Source organism: Vigna radiata, chromosome 7 (assembly GCF_000741045.1).
Source record: "Vigna radiata var. radiata cultivar VC1973A chromosome 7, Vradiata_ver6, whole genome shotgun sequence".
NCBI classification, from domain to species: domain Eukaryota; kingdom Viridiplantae; phylum Streptophyta; class Magnoliopsida; order Fabales; family Fabaceae; genus Vigna; species Vigna radiata.
Window position 1 is genome coordinate 51,603,741 of NC_028357.1, and position 20,878 is coordinate 51,624,618.

Consider the following 20,878-nt stretch of genomic DNA (forward strand, 5'->3'; position numbering starts at 1 on the left):
GCAATTCATAGCATTTTGATGTTTTTATTGATGGTGATGATCCCTTCAAAACTTAAAACGTCATATATGTATTAGTTAATGTTAATGGCAGCGAGTTGTGAGTTTGTTTGTCCAAATGGAACACGTTTACCAGCTAAGCCGGTTCCGGGTCCCACCGGCTATCGTACGCATATCGAAGATGGTTTAAGTTGGAAACGCATGGAGTGCGCATTACGCTACCGGCTTGAAGCCCATGGCTTGGCTTTACTAGAGTGATTAACATAATAAGATGATGAGAAAGGGTTTACTGTGTTTCCCTGTCACACACTCAGTATTGGTCTGCTTAACCATAACAGCCAGCTATACACTCACTGATTACTCAGATTTATTTAATCTCACTATCACTCTCACTGCAACACACACACATACACACAGAACAACAATTAAAAAAAAACGAAAAAAAGAAAAAGAAGTGGAAAAGAAAGCCCAGATTTAAAATCACAATCTAGAGAGAGAAACAAGCACAGACTATGAAACCATCTATCTCCCGAACTATCTCTCTAAAACCACCGTATCCTTCTCAGAGCGGCATTTTCTCTGCGACTCTTGCTCTTAGTCTCACTGCGCGCCTAGGGATCCGCGGAGCTGCGAGCACGTGGATGTGACAGCTTACGGCATCGGTTAGATCGGCCATGGCGGAGGTTTCCGGCGAGGGTGGAGCGGAGGCGACTGTGGCCACGCCGGTCGCGCCGTTGGCGGTGTCCGGATCGTTCAAGGAGGGGAAGGGCTCGTCGCGGAGGCGCGCGCCTTCGATGAGGCAGAGCCTCGACGCGGACGAGTTCATGAACCTCTTGCACGGTTCGGATCCGGTGAAGGTGGAGCTCAATCGGTTGGAGAATGAAGTTAGAGGTGCGAAAATGCGACTCGATCTGGCGAGTTTTTGGCCTGATTTTGCTTCGCGTTGTTGACTAATGGTGACTCGCTTGTGTTGCGTCGTGTTTGCAGATAAGGACAGGGAATTGTCGGAAGCGCAAGCGGAGATCAAAGCCTTGAGGCTCTCTGAACGGCTCAGAGAAAAGGCCGTTGAAGAGGTCACCTTCTAAATTTTGCTTCGTTGTATTATTGAAGTTAAATTGAATCAATTACAAGATTCTGAAATGATCATTGCAAGTACACGGTTAGAATTAGGACTTAAGAATAAGGAAACTTCATTACTAATTTCTTTATTTTTTTTTTTTCAACTTTTATACCGGACAATGCTTCTTTGCTCGCTGATTTTATTACTTACCAAAAAAAAAAAATTATACAAAATACTCTGTATATGCCCGTTTTTGTTTCTTGGTGAATGGTGGTATTGTTTTGGAGTTTACTGTGCGTATATTTATTGTTCCATAGTCATTCTTCCAGTTTTTATGTTTCATGTGTTTATGCAAGTAATTATGCTTTGGCTGATTTAGTGAGTGTGAGGCAACTTGGCCCGTGTTGTATATTAACGTGGTGTTGTAATTATTTCAATTGTTTGTAGTGCATGGTCACCTGAGAACCTGTTCATGTGCCATGCTTTCATTTATTCGTGTTGCTGCTGTTTCTTAATGTATAGATTCATCACTTAACGTCAACTTGAAATGTAACTGTTTTCTGTATTTTTTTTCCTTGTTCTGTAGCTTACTGAAGAGTTGTCAAAGGTTGAAGGGAAGCTGAAGCTAACAGAGTCTCTTCTAGAAAGCAAAGTATTACTTCAACCCTCTGTCAACCTTAGGAGGACTAAATTATTTAGGTCACATGACGTGTTTACTAAACTGGATATTTCTTGCAGAATCTTGAAATAAAGAAAATCAATGATGACAAGAAAGCATCGATGGCAGCCCAGTTTGCTGCTGAAGCCACTCTTCGGAGGGTCCATGCTGCTCAGAAGGATGATGACATGCCTCCTATAGAGGCCATTCTTGCTCCTCTAGAAGCTGAACTTAAGCTTGCCCGGCAAGAGGTACTCTTACTTTGTTCTTCTAATTTGAATGTGATTCCCATAAGAAACTGATGAAGGCAACTGAAGCTGGCCTGTCATAGGTGATTTATGTCATTACTTTCTTTAACTTGTTCCTTGCAGATTGCTAAACTTCAAGATGATAACAAAGCTTTAGATCGACTTACCAAATCTAAAGAAGCAGCACTTCTTGAAGCTGAGAAGACTGTTCAGATTGCCTTGGCTAAGGCCTCCATGGTGGATGATCTCCAAAATAAAAATCAAGAGCTAATTAAACAGATTGAGATTTGCCAGGTATTTGCAATTTTGTACGATGTCAGCGGTGATAATTTAATTTCTTACATTTGGTGTCATCATATCCTCTCCCAGGAAGAAAATAAAATTTTGGACAAAATGCATAGACTGAAGGTGGCAGAGGTTGAAAAACTTACCCAAACCGTGAGGGAACTAGAAGAGGCTGTACTTGCAGGTGGTGCGGCTGCCAATGCTGTGAGAGATTATCAGCGGAAAGTTCAAGAAATGAATGTAATGAGTTAACTATACTCTTCTTGTTTGTTTACTCAATCATAACTGAAGCATGCTAATTGCTGCATGTCTATTTTGACACTACATAGGAAGAAAGAAAAACACTTGACCGGGAGTTAGCTCGTGCCAAGGTAACAGCAAACAGAGTAGCTGTAGTGGTTGCTAATGAATGGAAGGATGCTAATGACAAAGTGATGCCTGTAAAACAATGGCTTGAAGAACGACGATTCTTGCAGGTGAATATTATTTCTGATTCCTTTTGATTTAAGCTTTTTTCTTTAAATAAAAAATACCTAAAATCTTCCTGAATTTTGTTTCCCTTCAATGCGGTTTCAATTTATTTTTACCAAATTACATTCTTGTAGGGAGAGATGCAGCAACTTCGAGACAAGCTTGCTATAACTGAGCGCACTGCAAAGTCTGAAGCACAGTTAAAAGTAATAATCTGGTTTTACAGCCCCCATGTATTAGCTTAGGAGATTACTTCTGCCGTTACTCAAGGTAAACCTTTTACAATTTTCAGGAAAAATATCAATTAAGGCTTAAAGTGCTACAGGAGAGTTTGAGAGAAACTTCTAACAGTATTAATCGCGGCACCTCAGAGGGAAGATGTATTAGCAATGGGCCTTCTCGACGTCAATCCCTTGGTGGAGCTGATAACATCTCTAAACTAACATCTAATGGGTTTCTGAAAAGATCACCATCCATTCAACTTAGGTCTTCTGTATCTTCAAGCACAGTTTTGAAGCATGCTAAAGGCACATCTAAATCATTTGATGGCGGCACAAGGTCATTAGAAAGGAGTAAAATTCTTCTAAATGGAAAACCTCCAAGTTATTCATTCAATCAGTCTTCTGAAGGAACCAAACACCGGGAAGAAAATGATAATTGGAAAGGAAATTCAGATGATAAGCCAAATGACTTCCCGACAGTTGATACGGAGGATAGTGTTTCTGGGGTTTTGTATGATTTGCTACAGAAAGAGGTCTTAGCCTTGAGGAAAGCTGGTCATGAGAAAGATCAAAGCCTAAAAGACAAAGATGATGCCATTGAAGTTAGTATTTATTTGATTTGGGACTAATATTAGATTAGTAGTTGATATTATAATCTTAGCTAATAGTTGCAATGGTGTTATTTGTCAGATGCTAGCAAAGAAAGTAGATACACTGACCAAAGCCATGGAAGTTGAGGCTAAGAAGATGAGAAGAGAAGTGGCGGCCATGGAGAAGGAGGTAGCTGCGATGCGTGTGGAGAAAGAACAAGAGAGCAGAGCAAAGCGTTTCAGCAATGTAAAGGGTCCTGTGAACAGTGCTCAGCATCAGCTTGTTTCTGGAAGGTACCTTTTTTTTTTCCCTTCTGTACATTGATTTGCCAGATTTTAGGTTTACATCATGTACCTTTTTAACGGTTAACCTAATGGATAATTTTGTTTTCACCGTGGGCCCCTTGTTATGGTAACTGAACAATGTCTAGGTATTTTGACATATTCAACCCTAGTGATTTGTGTTGAAAAACTTTACATCAGTTTTATGGAAAAGGAAGATCATTGTTATTGATCATAACTTATATTTTGTATCTCGTTGCATATGTGATATATTTTACATTGTTATGGCATTATTTACTTAAATGATCTATCCGATTTTGTTTCAGATCTTCAATAAATACACGTCATTTTTAGAATATTTCTCGATATTATCCTCTAATTTGTGAGAGAATATTTTCTCTAAAATTACATTATTTGTTTGCCCTGTTTTCGTTTCTTAAACTACGTTTGTATGTAATCGTTAAAATCCCCGTCGGTATAGGATTTATTTTGTTGATTTTTTGTCAACAATTCTTCAACTTGCAGAAATTCCTGAATTTGGTGATTGAATTTTCAAATTGTATATGTTTGACTTAATGATTTCCCATTAACTTCGGTGACATGTTACATTTGCTCAGAAATGTGGCACGGGGAGGATTAACACGCAGCACCCAATGACAATGTCTCATGAAGAGGCACTAAGGATTGAACTTTCATAGCATCGTTCTTCTACCCTTCTTTGTTTATTTTTACTTTTATCTTTTCCCCCCAATTGATTATAAGATTGTAACGCATTCCGACGACCATTGTTTATGTTAATGGCCATGGATTGATAGTGAGAAGAGAGTTTGAGAATCGGTATGCGTCTGACATAGAGTCGTGTATTTCCTGCTTAGAGAGAGATCGGCTAAGAAGCCAGGCAAAGGAAGAAAATTAACTTGGAGCTAACCTTCAGCTTTTCTTTGGGTGGCTGTGTGGTTGTATAGGTAGCTTTATATCCCCCCTTTCTCCTTTTTGCAGTTGATATTTGTAATACTCGGATAGTGTGATTGTGCCCTCTCATCTCAGGTTTGTTAATATCTTTGTAATCAGATCAAGATCTAAGCTTATTTGGTTGTGATATACATTAATAGTTTCAAGTTGATTATAAGTTCGTGTTTGTGTGAAGCACGAAGTGCTGCCTTTCATTTCTCTGTTGTTAAAATTTGGTAACCCGTAGCGATTCCTCTTTTATCACTAAGGAAGGATGAAGTACGACATTCTGTCTTTATAACTAGATCATCTATATGAAAATTCTTCTCCTCGTGAGATCAAAATGTTATATCTTAGCTTCATAATAGTACTTGGATAGTCTTGCCAAATTTTAGGTTAGGTAATTGAAATGATATATTGAATACTTTTATTATTGACTGATATTTTAGTTATTTTTTATTTATTTTAAATTTTTCATTTTTGAAGTTTATTACATGGATTTTTAACTAGCGAAAATTATTACAATTTATAAAACAAACCAATTTTAAGAGATTTTGCATTAGAAGGGTTATACATTTCTTAGGTTAATATACTTTATGTAACTTGAAGAGTGTAATTTTGTCAACTGAGGAACTCTACACCACTAATGACTAAACAAGGCATAAATCCTAAGGCAAGTACTGTTTGAAAAAAAAAAAAAAACAATTACCATAGATGTCAGTTTTTTTATTGGACGAGAGCGTGTAACCTAGTTGACCGTAGTTTATTCAATTTAAACCGTTAGTACATGAGTTACAAACTTTTTTTATAATAAGGAATCACATAAGTTATTTATGTTTTTGATATGTGGATTATTGTATTTATGTATTAAATACTAACACCTAATATAGATTTTTTTTTATTTCACTTATAGTCTATGTTATATATTGTGATGATTTTACATATTGTATTTTTTAATTATATGTTGAATGAAAATTAATAATATACGTCAGTGACAACTACAGAAAAAAAATGTAATAAATAAAATAAGTAATTAGTCGTAAAAAAATAAAAGCTATTTTCCGCTCTCATTAATATAAATTGAATACTTATATAGAAAACATATAGGGAGATAAATATTTTTTCATCATAAATTTAAGGTACCAACCAAATTTGCTTGATCTAAATTGGTCAATATATTTTTAAAGCATGCATCAAATCACTCGTTTAGTAATGATTGATTCACATTTGGTATTGTCTTTAAAACCCACCTAGTCCAAATCTTTTAGCATTCTTAATTGATATGTAGCTAGCAACATTTCTTGTACCTACATATCCAATTGAAATTAGTCATTGAATTTTTTTTGAGACAAATAAACTTAATTCCAAAATTTGGGATCTCCTTATCTATAATTTTTAAACAACAGCAGAGGGAATGTCAAACTGTTGAGAGAAAAGGCTTGGTCTACTGAAATTTGACCATGGTAGAAAAAGGATGATTCCTGCTTTGTTATGGACCATTTGACATAAACGACGATGTAATATTTTGTCCTCTTCAAGTCACTATACCATAGTTTGAATGTTACTATGTTTTCTAAATGGCCATTTTGTGTGTTAGAAATTCCCGAAGATATGAATCATTATGATTAATCCATAACAATGTTAATGTCAGGGAAAAAATAAACATGATTAAAAAATTAGCTGAAATGTAAACTATCACATGATTAAAATTCCATCCGATAAAATTATTCAACCATACAATTTAGTAGTGGTTTCTTTTTTGCCACCTCTGAGCTCGAGTATCCAAGAACCGACTGAAGTGAAAGCAATTCAAAAGCAATTATTGGCACTTCGCGTCTGAAAGACCACGATCGGTAATGTGTAAAAGAAATCAATCACTCGTAATTAGTGGAATTAGTAAAGAATTGGAATAAGGATTTACAAGAAAACAAAAATAGTTCCTATCGCTTTTATATGATCCACCATGTTTCCACAAATATCATTAACAGATAAAGTAGTGTTCAAAATTCTGCCTTTATGGCACTGTTAGTTTATCACTAGATCATGAAGGAAACAACAAACATAATTTACATGGATATTCAGGGCAAACTATAAGGGTTTCAGACTTCACTATTGCCTCCAAAGCAAACGAATGAATAGAAAAAGTGATATGCATCTATTGGCAATACAAATGGGGACAAAACAGATAAAATTACTCCTCCAATTGATGACAATTATACTTTGCAATGGTTTCACCAACCGCAGAAAAATAAAAAAATTGCTGAGCTATAGAGAAACAGTTCTTGTGTATAGTACTTCATCATCACTCTCAGCTTCGTCATCAGACATTATGTCATTCCCCGGTAGCTCCAATTTCCCTCCCATACAGAATCTGGGACCTGCACTTTCAGTTTCAATGTAATGACCCTGCAACCTCTCTTCAAACCTCTGGTCACTACAATTCAGCATCCAATTCAACGAACATCTTATCCCCTTACTCTTGAGCCTCTGGTATCTGGGTTTGATTCTAGACTCCAAACTATAAGTAAAGTACTCCGGGAATTCCACAAGCTCTTTCAATGGCCTCCCCATCTCACTCTTAAAGAAGTAATAGCTGTTTTTCATCAGCTCAACTCTCGATGCCACCAACTGAGGACACTTGATCACCATTCTAGCTACATCCTCCACTGTTACAGTCCTTCCAAGGAGGAACTCAACGGGCTTCATAATCACATGCTGGTTGAGGCTAACTACCTGAGGCATGTTCTCCACCACCCGTGCAAACCCTTCGGGATCAACCTTAAGCTTCAAACTGAAAAAGTACTGCTGCGTGGACAACTTAGCCTTGAGAGGCAGCCCAAGAATCTGCGGATATTGAGCAATAACCGAAGCCAAACACTCCCTTCTAACACCAAAACTAATCAAACATTCCACATTTGGTTTCACAGTTTCCTCAAGATCATAGCCAAGAATGTAAGCTCTCTTCTCCAACATCCTAGCCAAAACCTTCTTCGGTAGCCCTAAATCGACCAAGTAATCAATCAAGGGCTTGATCACAGTTCCAACTCTCATCCCTAAGAAATAAGGATACTGAGTAACCATTGGACCGATATCTCTAGGGTTCACTCCAATACTAACAAGATAAGCCACCGAAGTGCTCATAGTACCCTCAAGCTTGAACCCAAGAAGTTCAGGGTACTTCTGCAACACATACCCGATATCATCTTTCTCCACATCAAGGCCCCTGAGGAACTTAACAACAGGAGCAAGCTCAACAATGACACTAGCATGCAACACCTGCGGGTAATTCTTAACGAATTCCCCAAGCTTGGGCCTTCCAATCCCAATTTTTTCTAAGTACCCCAACACGGGGATCATGTTTTTTCTGACACTGCAACCTAAGATCAAAGGGTAATTGTTGATATCGTCGACGGTTAGACCTATTTTTTGGAGAAACTCGACACGCTCACGCATGACGTCTACGGTGGAGGGAAGTTCGAGGTCGTGCAACTCGTCCGGGATGATTCCCAAACCCTTGAGGTAGTCGAAGATGATTACTCGCGAAACGAGCTTCTCCTTGCGACCTTGGATCACGCCCCATGTTACCGATGGCATCTCGTATTCGGGGAGTTTGGATGATTGGGTTCCGTAATAAACCCTAAGGGTTTTGGGGGTTTTCGAAAAACGGTTAATTGCATTGGCGTGATGAGGAAGTAGGTCAGAAACGTTTAGAGCTGATAACAAATTCAGGAGCTTTCTTCTTGTCACCATTGATTGAGGTCCCTGGCTGTGGAAAGGAAGTGAAGCTCAAACGAACACTACAATGGTGGTTTCGTTGCGTTGCGTTGCGTTTCAACAGTTTTCCCTATTATAAGGAGCTACACTCCATTGTTTCTTATAAAACATCAGGTCCTATCAATATCAATTGCTGGAGTGGATTCTTCACAGTTTGAAATAGAAAGCCACAGCCTTTGCAAGAAATTGATGCTGCAAAATCCGGGTCCTCTGAAGATCAATTGAGTGAAAATTGCAGTTTGGTAACAATTGGAAATTTACAAAATTGATTACCATGAAATTACAGAAAACACAATCAAATATTTATATTTCATTCATAAAGGCACATACAATAGGAACCATACACCTAGGTTTTAATTTTCCGTCATCCTACAGACAAACTACCAGCATACCAGGTGTCTACAAAAGCAAGTCAAATTAACGTAACATTAATTTGAAATATGGGAAAGAGATAGTGCTGCATATATTTCATTTCCCTTCTATTGGCAATAGCTTCTTAATATTAAAAACAACCATATATTATTCGGAAAATTCCACAAGTTCATTCGTTAAAGGATAAATTGTCGAAATACACCCAAAATTGATCATATAATAAAATTCAATAAACCTATAGATATAAACAAAAAGTATGGAAGAATGCACCAGCATAACAAATTGAATCTTTTCAAATTGAAACAGCGCTATCATCACAGCATCAATAAGCATTCATGGGTACACTTAGGGAAACAAATTTTCATTTCGAAATTAACCCAGTTTGACCAACAACAATCAGTTGTATCACACCTTTTGAGTTGCACAGTCAAATAAAAGATTCTTTTTCTCACGAAGTTCATACTATCATGATATTGCACTAAAATATCCTACATACTTGTGTATCATTTAAAGACTCCTAACAATTAACACACCCATTTAACAGAACATTACCTAGCTTTTTATTTCATTCGATCCATACCAGTATCACAAACGTTCAGAAGCAGAATATAAATAATATCTCACGACAAGAATTGCAATATTCGTGTAATCTAGATAGAATTAGCAGAAAATCAAATAATGAACAGCAGGGTATCTATGTTCACACTAATAGCAAAGAAACCAATATCATTTCATTTATAACCGCAACCAACACTCTGAAATTAATTCGGACAACAACTTGCAATATTAATAAAAGACCTAAAAAACATAATCCCAAATACTTCTATTAGTTCAAACAAGGTTCAATTAAATTTTAAAGCATTACAAAGGTTTCCCAGCCGCTTAAAACTCCTAATAGTTCCTTTAAAAACTGCACTTGCACCATAACCACGTATAATACAACTCTTGCACAGGTTTGGCACACCAAAATACTTAGTTAAAATTCCAAATAAATTGCTAAAAAAAATGGAGAGCAAAGATAAAATTTCCCAGCAACTTGTTTAAACACTTAGCCTTTCCACCGAGTGTATGTACCTACCAAAAGGTGATCCAATTACAATATAACTCAACAAATGTCCTCATTTCTAAAGTGAATTTACATATTTTTTTTTTTTAGCAACCTAAACTATGACATATTATATTCATAAGTGAAACATCAACCTCGAAATGGTCCTCACCAAATCTAAATTTGTCTAAAGTGAAACCAACCCTTACGTCAACTTAACATTCACCTTGAACCTATAGTAGCTTTTAGCACGGTAAAGGTAGCTGCATCAAGCTATATCACCCACATATTTCAGCCACCACTAATTCATGGAAAAAGACAAAAAGATGCACCATCCAAAATTCAACCTATTAGAAAAGAATATAATATGCCACTCTTTCAGGTGAAAACTAGTCTAGCAAATTTCTAGCTACTTTAAACTAAAACCAAACATTGCATCCAACCAAAAATAATACTTTAGTTCACTTAGAAGCTTCTGAAAATAAATCTGCTGCACCAACTAAAACATAATCTAACTTGAATTGGTTGGGACAAAGTAAAACCAATGATCAATTTCCTCTCCCAACCAGCTCTGTGGCTATTAACGTGAACCATCATCATGCATAATATTTAATCCAAAATTGGTTCTACCAATCCAGTTAAGAAGTAAGGAAGGTATACAGGTCAAGTTATCCTTGAATCAGCATTCCAATATTACTATAGAGCACAACACAGTACTACAAAGGCACGAACAAGATAAGGATTTATACTGACAATCATACTATAATCACTGTGGAAAACAACATTGGAACCCCAACTCTTTCCTTTCCCAAATTACTGTACGTAATCTTTATAATCTCTACTACAAATTATATTAATACAATTATACCCCCTCTGCAACTTTTATATATTGCTATATTAAATTAATATCACATACCATAAACCAAAACTCCTTCCTACAATTCTCTGTCACGAGCCCACATATCTAAAAATTATAAAACAAATAATTCCTCTTTCTTCTATTCATCATACACTTTCTCTGCAACCATTTGTCCCAAATTAATTTTCTTACTTTTAAAACTCCTAACGTGAACCTTCCCGCTTGTTCCCCACTGCCCCCCTTCTCTTCTACCACAATCTTATCATTTGCTAAACCAAAGAATTATCCCATAACCTAGACTCCTAAACAAAACATTAATCCATCCCTATTTGCGTCCACTGATAAACATAACACCCATTACTTTTTAATTCTTTTCTTTTTCTCAAACTCTACCTAAAGGCTACACATAAAACTATAGCTCTGCACCAGATTTGATAGCATTAAATAAAAATAAAACTCTTGTTCCAGCATTCAAATCCATTCCAAACAGATTATAATAAGCACACTACCAATTCATAAATTCATACTATTCAATTCATATAAAACCAGATACACACAACAATCAATTGCAGTCCAAACAGTATATAATTTTTTGAAATTAACATGCATACTTATACTAAAACAATTCAACCCAAAAATATAATAGCTCCCCTTACCTTCAATTGGTAGCACAGAAGGAATTTGCCCCCTTTTTCTTAATCCCCAATTAAAAACAAGAGTCACCTATAGATAGACAAATTGTAGATAGAAAAGGGTTTTTAGGATCTAATAGAAACTAGAAAATTTTGGGAAAAAGAACACGATGAATCACATGCAGCAAAACTGTTGCATGCCCCATAGCCCTAAATTGCATCGAAGAGTGAAAAACAACTTACCCGAGGAGGAACCTAGAAATTGATCGGTGCAACTCGAAGCCTTTGACGTCAAGATTATCTAGGCACTTACAGAATGGAGATTCAATGGCTCAATTGAAGAGGAATCTAGAGAGAAGAATAGGGGTTTGGAGAAATCAAGGTTAGAGAGAGAGCTGGTGTGGTGAAGAGGAAATAACACGCCGCTTGTGAAAGTGTGTCAAGAAGCTGCTAAACATTTTAATTTTCTAAAACTTAATTTATTTTTATTTTAATATTCTTAAATGTTTTAAATTTTAAATTATGGGATATTACAGAAATAGTCATCATTGATATTTAAATATAAGTTTTTAACCTATATCAACTTCTTGTATTAGCTGGTTTGGAATAGATGCATTTGAAATAAAATATTAACATGTCTAAGTATTATTGTACTCTCAATTAAAAAAGTAAGTGAATGTTTACTTACAAATTCCAAAGATATTCAAATATAACATGACTACAATATTATTAATTATTGCTTAAATGATCTAGCATCATAAATATATCTTTAAACAATAAAATTGACATGAATTAATTTTTTTAAGACCAAGTAGGTAATTTAGTTATTTAAGAAAAGGCGGTTCCTTCTAAAAAAACAAGAAAACGCTGTTTCTTGTAAAAATTCCTTTAGCAAGAAAACACAGTTAGGAATATGTTAGAATTTTGATCTAAATTATTTATTATTCGGAGGGCGTGAATGTCATATCACGATAACATTCAAAAAATGACTTTAGAACGAACTTCCTTTCCTTTACTTAACCACATAGGAATGTGTAAAGTGACCATTTGCCCCATCACAGCGCATGAAATAAAGAACCGTTTGGTTGGTGCCTATTCTATTTCTGTTTATGTTGTTTTCCCATTCGAATTTCCAATCTCTTCGGATGCACATTCTGCATCCACCGAAGCGCGTTTCGTCGATCTAAAACCATAAACCTCTCTCTCTTTAGATCTCCTTCCGTTCGTTTCTTCAATCTCTCTTCCGATCCGATCCGATCTATTTTCCGATTTCAAAATGGCGACGATGACGAGCTTGATCGGTCTCATCAATAAGATCCAACGAGCCTGCACCGTTTTAGGAGATTATGGTGGCGAGGGTTTATCGCTTTGGGAAGCTCTTCCATCCGTCGCCGTCGTCGGTGGCCAGGTACCGAACACTTTCTCCGTTCAGACTACAATGCTTTCTAACTCTTTATTTCTTTCTGTTTTTCAAATTTGTTTTGTGGCGTATCAGAGTTCGGGAAAATCGTCGGTGCTTGAAAGCGTGGTCGGAAGAGATTTTCTGCCTCGTGGATCTGGTGATTCTTACTCTCTTTCTTACCATCTTCTGCTCTCGTTCGCTACTTTACGAGATCTCTCTAGCAATGTTGTTCATGAAGCAGTATTACTAATATATATTTATATATATTACAAGAAACGGTGCCTTGCGGAGTACTGGTTACTAACTGTGAAATCAAAAACAATTAAGCAAAAGTGGTCACTGTTTTTTTAGTAAGAAAATATGAAGATTTTTTTTGAGATGATGGTTTACTGAAAATAGCTTCTCCCAGTTGGAGTGGTCTTTTTATTTATTTATTTATTTATCTATTATTAATAGCAGTAGTAGTGAAAACACACTGAAAGATAGTTACTAAAATAGAAATAACAATCATCAGAACAGTTTTCACAAAAAAAAGTTATTGTCAAAATGGTGCGAGAATAAGGGTAAAATAGTATAGAAGTGTGCACACCAAAGCCTGTAACGAAAATCGGTATCCTTTATGTATTGGTATATATTATTATTTATTATTTTTGTTGTTGTTACTGTTTTCTATTTTTACTACAAGAGGTCGCGTATTTCTCTATTGATAGCGGTGGAGGACGGTTATAACTTATTTCCTTGCCTCTGAATTGTTTTTTGACATTTTTCGTTGTTTTCTTTAAGGTATTGTTACACGGAGGCCATTAGTGCTGCAACTTCACAAGACAGACAATGGGACGCAGGAGTATGCGGAGTTTCTTCATTTACCGAGAAAGAGATTTACTGACTTTGGTAAATGAAGTTTCTATCTAAATTTCCTGATTCAGTTTATTTTTTGTGTTAATAAAACTGTAAATAATTTGGATGGTAGTATAGCTTTGAAATAAAAATAGAGGCTGTGAGCTTGTGGTGATATGTGGTATGTGTACATAGCAAGGGCTTGTTTGAGCTTGGAGATTTATTATGTTTGTCTGTGTCCGTTGTTCAGTGTGTGGATTAAAATAAATAATACCCGCAGTTAGAGTTTGTACTATCATAAGGTCTCGATTAATTGTTTCTACAATGATCCTTTACTTCCCATGCAGCTGCTGTGAGGAAGGAAATAGCAGATGAAACAGATCGTATAACTGGGAAGACAAAGCAAATTTCTAACATTCCAATTCATCTCAGCATTTATTCTCCCAATGGTTTGTACCTCTATTTTCCATTGATAGCATGACATGACATGGATCTTGAAAGCTATTGATTGAAAACTTATAATGCTGTGCTGTATCTCTTTATTACCATTTCCATCTTATTTCTCATTTCATCGTGGTGACTATTTATGGCTTATAATTTAAAGAATGGCTACATTTTTTGATATCGTTGAATGAATCTTCTGTTCCAAAACTTGGAGGATTTAGTCTTCTGCTTTTTTTAAAAGTGAACTTTACATTAATATATTTTTTGACATAGTTATGTGGCATTTTTTGCAGTCNTAAACTTAACCCTCATAGATCTTCCTGGGCTGACAAAGGTTGCAGTAGGTAAACCTCAATATATTTNTNAGTATATTTATACAATTTGAGTTGTATTATGAGAGAACTTATTAGAACCTCAAATGTATAACCAAGTTTTTCTTCTCTTTTGAAGAGGGGCAGCAAGAGAGTATTGTTCAAGATATTGAAAACATGGTCCGCTCTTATGTTGAAAAGGTAAATTATACACTTGATATGAAGAGAAAAACTAAGTCGTGAGATATGATTTTAATTTTTGTAAGACAAGCTTTGATATGAAGAACTTTTCTGAATCACTCTTATTTAAGGAAGAAATATGATTCATCACACTTTGAACCCCTTCAAATAACACTACATTCTGGTNATCAATAAATTTATTTGGGTAATCTTTTGCTAGAAACTTGTGATTTTTTACTTTCTTGCATCTTGTGGTTTGGGTTAATGTAGGATTCACTCACAATAATGTTTTCCGTCCAGTAATTTCTTTTATCTGTTGCTGCAAGAATATTCTTCTGATTGGCTTGATTGGCATCACCTGTAATCAGTCTACGTTCATTTTGAATCCTGTAATTTATGTTCCATTTTAAGGAAATTGAACTGCCTTTCTTGTGTACTGCTGTCAAATTCATTGTCTACTCTTGCTCTTATAAATCATCTTCGATGTTTCATGTAAACAATCTAATTGAACTCTTCAATTGTGAAGCCAAATTGCATTATCTTAGCTATCTCTCCTGCAAATCAAGATATTGCCACATCAGATGCCATAAAAATTGCACGAGAAGTTGACCCTTCAGGTATGGCTGTTTATATTGGAGGCAATTCCAAGGGTAGATTTTGATTCCTTCATTTTTTTTTTCTCATTCTTTCTTGGGCAGCATGCATTTACGGAAAAAAAAAAACTTTTCTTCTTTGTACTTTTTCAGGTGAAAGAACGTTTGGTGTTGTTACCAAACTTGATCTTATGGATAAAGGAACTAATGCGGTTGATGTATGATTTCTTAATAACTGCAACTATCTTCTGTTTTGTTCTTCAGTAACTTAAATTGATTCATTGGATTTAACTGAGAGAGTTTCTTTGTTAACTTGTTAGTTGCTAAATGACAGAAGTTTTTAAATTTAAAACGTGAAGGTACTTGAGGGAAGGCAATACAGGCTGCAGCATCCATGGGTTGGAATTGTGAACCGATCACAAGCTGATATTAATCGAAATGTTGACATGATTGCTGCTCGTAGGAAGGAGCGTGAATATTTTGAGACAAGTCCTGAATATGGACATTTGGCACATAAAATGGGATCAGAATATCTTGCTAAGCTTTTATCTCAGGTTTTGTATTCTACACATTTTCAGTAACATTTTTATAATTTATTGTACTTTTATTCAATTGATATCTGATTCTTTCAATGATGAGTGATTTTTTTCTTTCACTGCGTTTTACGATTGCAGCATTTGGAGCAAGTTATCAGACAGAAAATACCAAGTATTATTTCCTTAATAAATAAGACTATTGACGAGCTAAATGCCGAGTTGGACCGAATTGGCAGACCGATTGCTGTGGATTCAGGGGTCAGAACTGAGACCTATGTTGAATAATTTAATTTGAAAATGGTTTATTTCTAAGTGTTTTAAGTTGTGTTACTTGTTTACGTAGGCCCAACTATACACTATTTTAGAGATGTGTCGTGCATTTGATAAAGTATTTAAAGAGCACCTGGAGGGAGGGTAACTGCTCATATTCAGCTTCATAATTAGCTCCTTGTTTACTTTTGTTTCTTTCTATAACAAATGAATTTTATGAGTCTTTCTTTGGTTTATTGCCTTGTCAACTATTTGATTAGCCCACTAACTTCTTTTTCAGTCGTCCTGGTGGGGACCGGATATATGGAGTTTTTGATCACCAATTACCAGCTGCTTTAAAAAAGCTTCCTTTTGATCGCCATCTTTCCCTGAAAAATGTCCAGAGGGTTGTCACTGAAGCTGATGGGTATCAGCCCCATCTAATTGCTCCAGAGCAGGGTTACAGAAGACTCATTGAAGGATCTATAGGCTATTTCAAAGGCCCAGCTGAAGCCTCCGTGGATGCTGTAAACTTTTTTACTTTATTATATTTTGGTTTAGTCTGTCATCCTGTTCCTTGGTATGATGAAACTACCAGATATGACATGAAATACCTCATTGTTTAGACATGAGGTGTCCTCCACAACTACTGTATTGCTCTCTATCGTTTTTTTCCTTTTTGTTTTTTCAAAATCACCTCTGAAGAGATTCATCTCAGTGTTGATCACAGCAGGAGGTAATTGTGAAGAAGACAAAATCAAGTAAATGAAAATCCTGAGATCTCGTGAATATATATACAAGCCTGCTATTGTGAACCACGTCAACACAAACCTGGAATGTTGTGAAATTTCATGACGATTGATTCTGTTTTGCTTTCTGAATCCCTTTCTCAATAAATAATTTTCCATGATGAAACCCTGACGTTTTTCGAACCAAAAATCACATTTATAATTGTGTTTCTTATATTATTGTTGTATATACTGTATGAGGGCTGTTTAACTGTGTTTTTTCCTTTAATTTTTATCACTGAAATGAGATAAAAATAGTTACTCCACAAGAGGAACTGTTTTCCTCATTTACATTGTTTTATATTAAATTGCTGTGATTTTGTTCCTTTCATTTCTGAACTGCGTGCTTTCTTCTATTATACAGGTTCACTTTGTTTTAAAGGAACTTGTACGGAAATCAATTGCAGAAACTGAGGTAAAGCGGTGCACAAGTTGATGAAACTCTTCTCAGACATGTCATGAGTTTAAAAATTTAAAATAAACAAAAATGCAAGTTGAATGCGCCTGTTCTTCTTTCACACCTAATTCATGTGTCTAAGTTGGTTATTAGGATTCCTTCTTGAATTAATGAATCTTTGAAGGCTAATAATGAAGGGTATGATTCATTGCTAAAAAACTGATGTAAGGTGCCGTTCCAGGACCCTGTGAATAGTTTTTCTATCATTAACTTTGGTATCTGAAAATTGGGATGGCGAAATATTACTGGGGAAGAGATAATTAAATTAAATTTTACAGCTAGCGTTTTTATGACATGTAGGAACTAAAAAGATTTCCAACACTTTCAAATGATATAGCAACTGCTGCGAATGAAGCTCTGGAAAAATTCCGAGAAGAAAGCAGGAAGACAGTTACACGGTTGGTTGATATGGAGTCTAGCTATCTAACCGTGGAGTTTTTCAGAAAGATTCATTTTGAACCAGAAAAGAATCCAAATGGACCACCAAATCCAAATCGGAATGGTCCCCCAAATATGGACAGTTTTACTGACAATCACCTGCGGAAAATTGGTAACCTAATTTCCTCAAGCCTTTTTAGTATCATTTAAGAATAATATTGTAATTTTTAGTCTATTATTATTCTAGAACTACAGTACTGGTTAGATGGATAAGCTTATATAAACCATGTCTTTTTACTGAAGTGTGTAAGACTCATCTTTCATCGAAAGTAAAAGTTATGTAATGTTTGGAAGCAATGTGGGAACTTCTTTTTCTGATATTTAGTCAGCATATGTCGTTTTCAATTAAAAAATCCTTATTTTTTCTCTATAATAAACATTATTTTTTTCAAAACTCCATCCACTCCTAAAATATTCAAAATTGTGTCCAAGAAAGTTAGGGTTTGGGGGAAGATGTGTAAATCCCTTTTCTCTCATCTTGTGTGAGTTTTTGTTCCTATATAATAAAGAGCGAGATGCTTTGAAATTGACTTAAATATTTTAAAGGAGGGTTTAAATTTAAAGGCATGATTCCACGTAATTTGGATTTTGATTCGAGATTGCTTTTACATATTTAATGGTTATACAATCATTATTCTGAGTATTATATATTGTGCTGCCTGATACAGGAACAAATGTAAGTTCCTATATCAATATGGTTTGCGATACACTTAAGAATACCATACCCAAGGCTGTGGTTCATTGTCAAGTCAGAGAGGCTAAGCGATCTTTGCTGAACCACTTTTACGTTCAAGTTGGGAGGAAGGAGGTACGACTTTTTATCTTCGGATTAAATTTTCCCCATCTTAGATACAATATTCTTTCATTCCTTAACTATATTATTTTCATGGTATCTGCACAAGTTATAATTACGTGTCTTATTTGAATTTACTCGTGTAATTACAATGCCATGCCGCTTCTTTCCATTGATAACTTAATGAACCTAGTCCAAGTATGAGCTTACCAAATGATTTTTTTTTTTTGTCAATATCATGAAGTACATGTAACTAAAGCTGTGTATGATGAATCCAAATATACCGTTGGATTAAGTTTTTGGAAATTACAAAAGTATGACGCGATAAGTTATTGGCTTTGAGTTTGGGGATGATCAGGATTGGACAGTGTGTTAGTCAGGCACCCATGTGGCTTTGTATTTTAATTAGGTTAAATTATAATGTTGGTCTTTTTTAAAAAAAATAAAAATCATCTAAAATTCTTGGCTTCAAAGTTTAGAAAATCAGAAATTTAGGTCCAATCTTCAATTTCGTATGGTTTATTTTTTATTTGATTTTTATGTTTTAATTAATTAAATTATTTCTTAAGGTTTGTTAAATGAATGTTATGTTTATAGTTCAACTAAACTTACATAAATACATTAAAGGTGTGCAAATTTATAATTAGTCAAAATTGAAGGAATAAAACAATGGAAATAATAAGAGGAGGATCAAAGTAGATCTAGAACGAAAATGATTTAAATTGCAATTTGGCTATCATTAAATCATGTATACTACAGCTATGCAAGTGTGTTGTAGAGGATATCAATTGTTGCATCATAGAACAGGTTAGCAAAGGTTTAGGAAAAAGGGATAATAGACTGCTGGCTGGCTACTTCCCTTGTGATTTGTCAAAATGATTGTTTTCTTGTTTTTTATTTTTTTTGTTTGTTGCCACATGTATATTGCAATTTGATGAAAGCATAATGTATATTTCAATATGACGAAAGCAACGTTATAACTGATTACTGGAGCTGTTATGCAGAAGGAGAAATTAGGTGCCATGTTGGATGAAGATCCAGCCCTTATGGAAAGGAGAAACCAAATAGCCAAAAGGCTTGAATTATACAAGCAAGCTAGGGATGACATTGACTCGGTGGCTTGGAAATAATGAGATCCCAGAGTTTGCAACAGATGTGAGATTTCTTATAGATTTTGTAGCTTTTACTATTTTTTAATCAAGCACGAACAGAAAAAAGTCCACGGTTACGACGAGAAGTGAAAATCGTACTTGCGTATAATTCTTTTGACCCACATACCACAGTGTAAAAAGCATCCGATCCGAGTTCTATGTTGTGATTTTATGTAACTTACGAGTTCTATGTTGTGATTTTATGTAACTTCGAAGGACTTCTTCATTTTATTAGTCATTTAATCTTCATTCTTTGCTATATATATATATATATATATATATATATATATATATATGCAATAATTACTTGAATTAGAGGCGTCAAACAGTAGTAAACCATCACAACTAAAACGAGGTGACCATGTGCATAGCATCGTGTTCAATAACGTGTAAAAGATATTGGTTCGAGTCAGGTTCTCTCCAGTTGAAAATTTGACTCGCTGAATTTCATTCTTTAGCATCGTGTTTGGGTCGGGCTGACTAATCTTTGTGTGCAAAGAATTGGATGCGATGCTTTTGGATTACTGGCTTTGAGGAAGTAAAAAAACGAAGGAATTTGAGTGAAGTTATTTGAATTAAAGCTAAGAAAGTGAAAATTTAGTGGAAAGTTGTTACAAGATGTGTATAATAAAATAATTTTTGTAATATTTAAAAATTAATTTATTTAAAAAATGCTTTGTAAATTATAAACTATAATGAAAATAAATTTTAAGTTAAATACATTTCCAAATTTCGATTGAAAAAAATATATTTTAAAATAATAATATTTTAAAGTAAATTAATCTATAAAATATAATTTTTAAATCATTTTATTTATTATTATTTTTTACTTTAATTATATATTATAATAAAAATATAAGGTATTATTGATTTTTTTTATAAAGTAATGGCTTCTTCAACAAACAAACACAAAGGTAAATTACACTCAACTACAAAATCATAATTCGAAAATTTATATGACTAGTTTACTTCTGTATACAACATCCTACTTTAATAAATGGATAAGTCGTAGTTATAACTTAATAAAATGGTTAAATTTCAAGCCTTTACAAATTTTTACTGCATGAATTTTAAGTATTTTTTTACCTTTTCTATTTGTAAAGAAGGCTAATAATAACTAGTAAAACCCAGGTAAACCTCCTTTAATTAAGGATTTATTAACGTTCAATCGTCGTACTTATATTACTTATATATTAGTTCTATCAGAGTTGATGACAAGAAACAATAATAAAAGAATTAATTATTACCAAAACT

At 34.8% G+C, this 20,878-nt stretch overlaps 3 protein-coding genes across 11 annotated transcripts; 2 read left to right on the forward strand and 1 right to left on the reverse strand.

Annotated features, from left to right (window-relative positions):
* The first annotated feature begins 279 nt into the window (after positions 1 to 279).
* On the forward strand, positions 280 to 4,978 carry LOC106766740 (microtubule-associated protein 70-2). Its single transcript, XM_014651474.2, has 11 exons — positions 280 to 888; positions 985 to 1,070; positions 1,644 to 1,709; positions 1,796 to 1,966; positions 2,087 to 2,257; positions 2,333 to 2,488; positions 2,578 to 2,724; positions 2,854 to 2,925; positions 3,012 to 3,542; positions 3,631 to 3,824; positions 4,430 to 4,978. Exons 1-11 carry the CDS (start codon positions 672 to 674, stop codon positions 4,467 to 4,469), a joined length of 1,851 nt encoding a protein of 616 aa, XP_014506960.1. The 5' UTR covers positions 280 to 671; the 3' UTR covers positions 4,470 to 4,978.
* Positions 4,979 to 6,679: 1,701 nt separating this feature from the next.
* LOC106766741 (transcription termination factor MTERF4, chloroplastic) lies at positions 6,680 to 11,875 on the reverse strand. Of its 9 annotated transcripts, none has more exons than XM_022784214.1 (3): positions 11,701 to 11,875; positions 11,470 to 11,536; positions 6,680 to 8,729 (listed from the first exon to the last, which is right to left on the reverse strand). In XM_022784214.1, exon 3 carries the CDS (start codon positions 8,511 to 8,513, stop codon positions 7,029 to 7,031), a length of 1,485 nt encoding a protein of 494 aa, XP_022639935.1. In that variant the 5' UTR covers positions 8,514 to 8,729; positions 11,470 to 11,536; positions 11,701 to 11,875; the 3' UTR covers positions 6,680 to 7,028. The 9 variants fall into 9 exon arrangements, with proteins under 9 accessions (XP_022639935.1, XP_022639933.1, XP_014506962.1 ...); XM_022784212.1 differs by having other exon boundaries at positions 6,680 to 8,747; XM_014651476.2 differs by having other exon boundaries at positions 11,689 to 11,875.
* A 603-nt stretch (positions 11,876 to 12,478) lies between these two features.
* On the forward strand, positions 12,479 to 19,862 carry LOC106768715 (dynamin-related protein 1C). Its single transcript, XM_014653993.2, has 16 exons — positions 12,479 to 12,853; positions 12,941 to 13,004; positions 13,631 to 13,738; positions 14,032 to 14,133; positions 14,422 to 14,472; positions 14,579 to 14,640; positions 15,146 to 15,236; positions 15,366 to 15,430; positions 15,572 to 15,766; positions 15,887 to 16,006; positions 16,092 to 16,162; positions 16,299 to 16,524; positions 17,150 to 17,200; positions 17,543 to 17,792; positions 18,349 to 18,488; positions 19,478 to 19,862. The coding sequence occupies exons 1-16, from the start codon at positions 12,722 to 12,724 to the stop codon at positions 19,601 to 19,603; spliced, it is 1,854 nt and encodes a 617-aa protein (XP_014509479.1). The 5' UTR covers positions 12,479 to 12,721; the 3' UTR covers positions 19,604 to 19,862.
* The last annotated feature ends 1,016 nt before the right edge of the window (positions 19,863 to 20,878 follow it).